We start from the raw sequence: 6536 nt of genomic DNA on the forward strand, positions 1-6536 counted from the left end.
CCAGACCTGCCTGTTTGTGTTTGAAATGGCCAATCTGGATCCCAACTAGGTTGGCAGCTCTCTATAAAATATAAAAACATTATATTTAGTAATACTTTAAAGATACAAGAAAAAAAAATGTTCTAGGGTAGAATCGCACCCAGCCATCTGCAGTAGCCTTTAGTATAAATGAGTTGCCTTCTCAACCAGGTGAGATGTAACAACACCCACAGGGAGAAAAGGGAAGCTGCTTTTTAAGACTATTGTAACATGAAAATTGATTAAAAATCATCAGTGATTCCTTGAAGTATCAGTGTAAGCATAGCACACTATTTTCTAATATTTTGTAGATAATTAGGTTATTTTTTGGTTATTAATTTGCATAGCTGAAAAACTGCTATGATGATCAAAGAGCGAGTACTTTAACTAGCTGGGATCTGGATTGTCAGCTTTGGGAGCTCAAAGTTTAAAAAAAAAAAAAAAAATCAAATCTGGTAAAGTATTTGTTTTGTTCTGAGGGGAGAGTTTCATGTCTTAAATGGTTGATTTCAAATGTGTGCATTGCTCCCTTTGACAGAACAGAACAAACTGCCTGTAACTGGAGTGAAAAGAGAAGGAGACACCTGTGCACGACTGAGCAACGGGAACACTTGTGCCACCAAGTCTGGGAAACTGATGCCTCGCCGGCACTGAAGAGGCAGCAGCAGTGAATTATATCTCTGCTAGCTTGGGAAGTCATCATAACATGGCTCTTATTTCTTAGAGAAAAATAATTCTGATGAATAACCTGAGTGAGCATGCAAAGACCAGAACCATTTATAGCGCAAAAGGCTAATATGATCAATAAGACAATTAACGCAGCAAACTTGGACATGAGACGTGTAGTTGTAACCTACATCAGGCCTTTTTGTGGAGATAAATTTAAATGAAAGGTGCTTTTTGCATCATAAAATGACATTTATTTGCAGTGGTAGAATAGGTCAGTAGCCCTTTAAAAATGCATATGTATGCCCTAAGATGTCAACTATTTCTTTTAAATGACTGAGCTGAGCAGACTACACTGCTGGGTCCAAGAAGGAGCATGCCTTTAAAGAAAACGTGGAAATGTGCTCATTATGCCTAAACTGCAGTGATATTTAAGGTGCAGACTTGGTGGACCTGTCTGTGGAAAATCCCAGTAGAAACAAAGAGTAAAGTGAAAATCCCTTTGGTGTTCTGTAATTGCGCTAAATGTCAGAAAACGGACGGCAAACGGTGTCTTTGAATGTGAAACCTGTCCTTAATGAAGCAGCTCATTTAGCGCACTTTGAGGCATAAAAGGCAGTGGAGGAATGAACGGTCCTTTTGAGAGCAGCCGGCATGCCTCACAACATTGCCGCCTGTAACACATAAATATGAAGGTATATTTCTGAAAGAGAGATTGTGAAGATCAGCAGTACTTTGGGCCTATTTAAGGGCGGCCATGTGCGGGAATGCCACACTGAGTGGGGATGATGTGAATGGTTTTAGATGTTGCCTCCTGCGGTGCCTTGTTGTATCCAGGAGCCGGGTCCTGGAATGCGGAGACCTGTGGCCACAGCGATTCAGACCGCTCACAAAAGACAGTTGGGATGCTATTATTAGCGCCACCATCCATGTATACTTATACCAGTCTGCAATGTCAAAAACCCTCCTTTGTTTCTCTAATCCCAACATATCTTCTGTGCTGCAGATCATACAGATGCGAACTCTGAATGTGTCCGACTTCCAGCCTTAATGCGTATAAAAGTTATTATAGATTTGTGGCTCTGCTTTTCTCTCGCTTGAATTCGCATCATTCAGTCGTGACTGCTGTGTTTCATCAGGGCTGTCAGCAGGAGGGATGATGCTTTAAGACTGAGTCATGATATGCGAGAGCCTTGCTCGTCTTTAAATACTCTCGGAAGTCATTCAGGTAGTAGTCTTTGGAAGTTGTCGGAATAAATTTATAAAGAAGAGGAAGTCCTCGCAGCTCTCATACTCAGCTGCCAAGTGGCCAAAAGTCTCATTATCTAGTAGATCATCGTGGTGTTAAAGAAAAGGGGGGATCAAAGGCTGAAGGTTGGCCCCCAAACACTCCTCCCCCACATTTAGCGCACACCACCTGGGGAGCTGGGAATGACGAGTATGTTTGCCCGTTCTTTGTTCTGAAATAAAACTGTTAAAGTCCAGAATTCATTACATTCACATTTATATTTGAGTGCAGAAAAAATGGGAGAGAGAGCGAGCGCTGAAATCCCGGCCACTTTCTCCTCCTCATCCATCCTTCATGCCTGCGCTCTCTACTCAGGGCTGAGGGGAAGATCTCGTAGATCCGGGCGGAGAGAAGCCCCTCCCCGCAGATCACTACACTCCTCGATGGTCCTTTTAACTTCATTGCTGGAGCAGAAGCAACGCCCCGAAGGATCAAACACCCCCTCTGATCTGCACGACCCTCACTTTTGTTCTCATGGAAATCAGAGCCAGCCTCCCGGCCACACTTTCTGCAGAGATCCAAAGTTAAAGGCGCATTCCCGGCCGGGACAGCTCGTGATCATGATGTTTCGGTGGAGCTGATCGTTTCTCCCCGTGTGCGTGTATTCTTTGTCGCTGTTTCTTGCCGCCGCTCTCTAACCGGACACTTTTTTGTTTTCCTTTCCAACATGCTGGATTTGACGCAGGGCATTGTTTTCTGCGCGCTCCTCGCCTCCGTATACGCGTCTTGCCCTCCTCGCTGCGAGTGCTCAGAGGCGGCTCACACCGTGAAGTGTGTCTCCAAAGACCTGCAGAGTATCCCGGCTGGGATCCCGGGATACACGAGGAATCTGTTTATAACGGGGAATCAGATCAGCCGGATCGGTCCGGAGTCTTTCAAAGGGTTGGAGAATGTTACCAACCTATCTCTGAGCAATAACAGGTAAGAAACTCTCCCTGATCTCTGGGGCTCTTTGTTATTGTGCTAATGCAAAGCTCCGAAGGACTGAAACTGTGACAAAACTCTGTTTTCTCATTCTTCACATGTCCCCCATTGTTCTTGAACTGCACCGATCCATTGGCTTAAGTTCTGTTACCCGTGTGCATAGTAGTAGACTGTGTTCAAATGATCACGTTCAGTTTTCTTTCAGGTTTGATTCGAGGTAAATGTGCTTTCATTCTCTCAGTCTTGATGGTGATTGCTAATGATGTGTCATCTTCAAATCCAGAATTTCTGAGGTGGAATCCCTCACCTTCAAAGGACTGCACAGGCTTCGCTCTCTGGATCTGAGCAACAACCAGCTGGCTGTTATTCATCCTGAGGCCTTTGCCGTCCTGAACCAGTCTCTGCGGGAGCTCAACCTGAGCCGAGCCCTCTACAACCACTCTGCAGTGACCAGCTTGAGCACGGCTTTCCACTGGAGCTCCCTGGAGACCCTGAGAGCACTGGACCTGTCGGACAACAGTCTCATCTTTTTGCCCCCGTGCATTTTCTCCTACCTGAGCAGCTTGCGGATGCTCCGGCTTTCCAACAACTCCCTGGTGGCCATCCACAACTCCACCCTTTCGGGTTTAGAGCAGCTGGAGGTGCTCGACCTGACGCTCAATGCCCTCAAGACTCTGTCAGAAGAGGGCCTCCAAGAGCTGGACTCCCTGCCCAGAGCTGCTCTCCTGCTGGGAGAGAACCCGTTCACGTGCACATGTGGAATTGAATCTTTTGCTCAGTGGCTCAACAGGTCACAGAATCGCATCAGAGACGTCGAGAGCCTCGCGTGCGTCTTCCCGGCCAGCATGAGAAACACGTCCTTGCTTGCCGTGGGGACGATGACTCTGGGATGCCACGAGAGAGATGCTGCCGCAGATCTCGCTCTGCAGACCTCTTATGTCTTCTTGGGTATAGTCCTGGGCTTTATCGGCCTCATCTTCCTCTTTGTACTCTACCTCAACCGCAAAGGCATCAAGAAGCGAATCTATGACATGCGAGACGCCTGCAGGGAGGTGTGGGAAGGCTACCATTACCGCTTCGAAATGGACTCTGACCCCAGGTTATCACAGGTCTCCAACAGCGCTGATGTGTGAGAGGACATTTTGCTGTATTTTCTGATGAGACAGACTTTCTCACCCCCACACATATATATAAGTAGAAAAGTGTATAAAATGTACAGATGTGTAAATATATACAAAGCAACATGTTCAGAGCCTTTGAGCCATGGTGACTGAAGCATGCACTGTTATCGGCTATCGCTATTCCTTTGCTGTCCCGAGTGGGCACGATTGTTCCAAAAAGACTATGCCGGCTGACTTTTCTTATATCTGCTCCTGCTCTTTATGTACTCCACAAAAGTAACAGCAAGTGCCTAAAGTCAGGTATTGTTTTCCACATGGCACAGTCATTCAGTATTTAGCTGTTTGAAAAGAAGCAACAAAACGCTGCCATACAAACTCGACACTATTAAAACAAACCTCTGGGAATTTAAAGCACAATCACTCATTCATCTTTAAACCATTTCACCTCCTCCCTCCCAGGGTGCTGGAGGGGAATTAAACCACCAGAAAGCTTTTCCAAACGCTCTCCTTAAAAATAATAATAATAAAAAAAATATCACCGCTCCGCTCCTCTTTGGCAGTCGGATAAGAGGGAGGGGTGGACAATCCAGCGCAGACCAGCGGAACTCTACCGGCCCCCCTTCTGCTATTTTTTTTCAATGAAATGTCGCTTTGTGTCAGTTCCTTGAGTTTTATTGTCAAAATGATGAGAACCAGTCCCCGGGCCCGGGGCCGCTGAAAGCAGTCTCCCTCCCTCTCTCCTTCCTTAAAGACAACAGGCTGCTCTGGAGGCTCTTTGAAAGAGAGGTCTGGCTCTCCACATTTTTCTGTTTAAGGGATTTTTTCTCTCTCTTTCCGATGATAAGATACAGATGATTCTGAAACACCAGCTACATTGTTTCATTCAGCAGTTTGCTCTGACCAGTTAAGGGCATTAAGTCTTGTGAAAAGGAAGAAGAATATGTTCTTAGCTTTTCGTTTTTCATTTCGAGAGAAGTGTCTTTTAGGAGAAGTTGTTTTTCCAATAATTCTTCGTTCACCTCTTTAACATCCAGAAGGTCACCGGTAACCATCTAGGGTCAGGGGTAGGTTTACGGTTACTTTACCACCACCCCCACAAACCCTGGGCTCAAACCCTACCCCTGACACTTAGGTGGACTGCTGATGATGCGGTGGGGGGTTAGAAATTAAACATAAATGTACATGCATGTCAATCCAGCATGGCCAAATAAATCAAAATGTATCCTTACAGCATATTTATTTCAGCCATTGTCGTCTTCATAGAAGACAAAAGCGATTCTCTCAGGCCTTTTGAGGCTCCAAATTCAGACAAACACACACAGAGCGGATGGCAAGCTGCCATTCATCAGTTTGTTTATTACCCACATTTCTAGCTGTCTGTGGTGCAAAGGAGACCTGCAGTTAAGTGAAACAGCCTCGCCTTTGTTTGATGCCAAAGTAGCATCTTCATCCCATCAAGATGTTCTCCATACTCTCCTGATAGCCAGAAGCGTTTATAACCTGGAACCAGTTCACTGCATGTGGAATGACAAAGCATTAGAAAGTTGTACATGTCCATGCTGTCATTTAGCCCAAATGTAACCTTGTGCATTATGCAAACAGCAGAAATGAACGTACTGTTAATGTCCGGAGGTATCATTTCTCCCGAGCTGCGGCACCACATTAAGCCGGGCATTTACTCGGCGATGAGAAAACAATTGAGGCTCGTACGCCGCGCACAAAGGGACGGCTCGGGTGGCGAGACGCCTCAAATGAGCTTTGTTTCTCGGCGCTGAAAAGACGCCTTGTTGACACTCATTCTGTTTCTGTTTTCACAGACGGCCATTATGCTGTCACGTAATAGGATTCACTCACGATGACAAAGTCGAGCGCTCTGATCCAGCTATTGTTCAAGTGTCATCATTCCTAATAATCTCCTCCTGGGGGGAAAATCCCGGGAAAAGTTTTCATTTGGCATTACGCAACGTGTCACAACCGGGGCATTAAGCCGGCCACGGGTCATTGGTGTCAATTTGCAAGACAGAGAGAAGAAGAATGATTCCCTGCATGTCATTACTTCCGTTTTCACTCATTAAAGTGTGGATTTGAAGCAGTGCCTTTTTGTCTTTTTACGAGTCTGCCTGTCTGAGAAATGTATGGTGTGCTTGGGCTGTGGGAGACTGCCTCAGCAGGAATCCAAGGAAAGAGAGGAACTTACAGACCCATCCAGGCGCTCTCCATTACTCCCTGTGCTAAAGAGAGGCTTGTTAAAAACAGGGGGAAAAAACTACTCCAATTACTCCTCTCCCTCAGACTGCCGCACGTATCTGATTAAAAGATCATGTCTCTGTTTCAGTTTTGCTCACCATGTTTTGCGTTCCCACAGGCTGTTTTTTTTAGGTTTCTTTTGAGGAAGCAGTTTTAAAAAGTGTAACAGCTTTATGTTCCCGTGCAGCGTGCGGTTCGCGCAAAATACATATTCAAAGGATTTCTTTCTCACTTATTCCTCTGGAGCGCAGCAGGCTTTTGATTTTATACGC

The 6536-nt window shown here is 45.7% G+C and overlaps 1 protein-coding gene across 1 annotated transcript; it reads left to right on the forward strand.

Annotated features, from left to right (window-relative positions):
• The first annotated feature begins 2358 nt into the window (after positions 1-2358).
• tpbg1b (trophoblast glycoprotein 1b) lies at positions 2359-6111 on the forward strand. The gene is made up of 2 exons (XM_080862798.1): positions 2359-2893; positions 3180-6111. The coding sequence occupies exons 1-2, from the start codon at positions 2640-2642 to the stop codon at positions 4027-4029; spliced, it is 1104 nt and encodes a 367-aa protein (XP_080718924.1). The 5' UTR covers positions 2359-2639; the 3' UTR covers positions 4030-6111.
• Positions 6112-6536: the final 425 nt, after the last annotated feature.

Source organism: Rhamphochromis sp. 'chilingali' (assembly GCF_963969265.1).
Source record: "Rhamphochromis sp. 'chilingali' genome assembly, chromosome: 17".
Lineage (NCBI taxonomy): Eukaryota > Metazoa > Chordata > Actinopteri > Cichliformes > Cichlidae > Rhamphochromis > Rhamphochromis sp. 'chilingali'.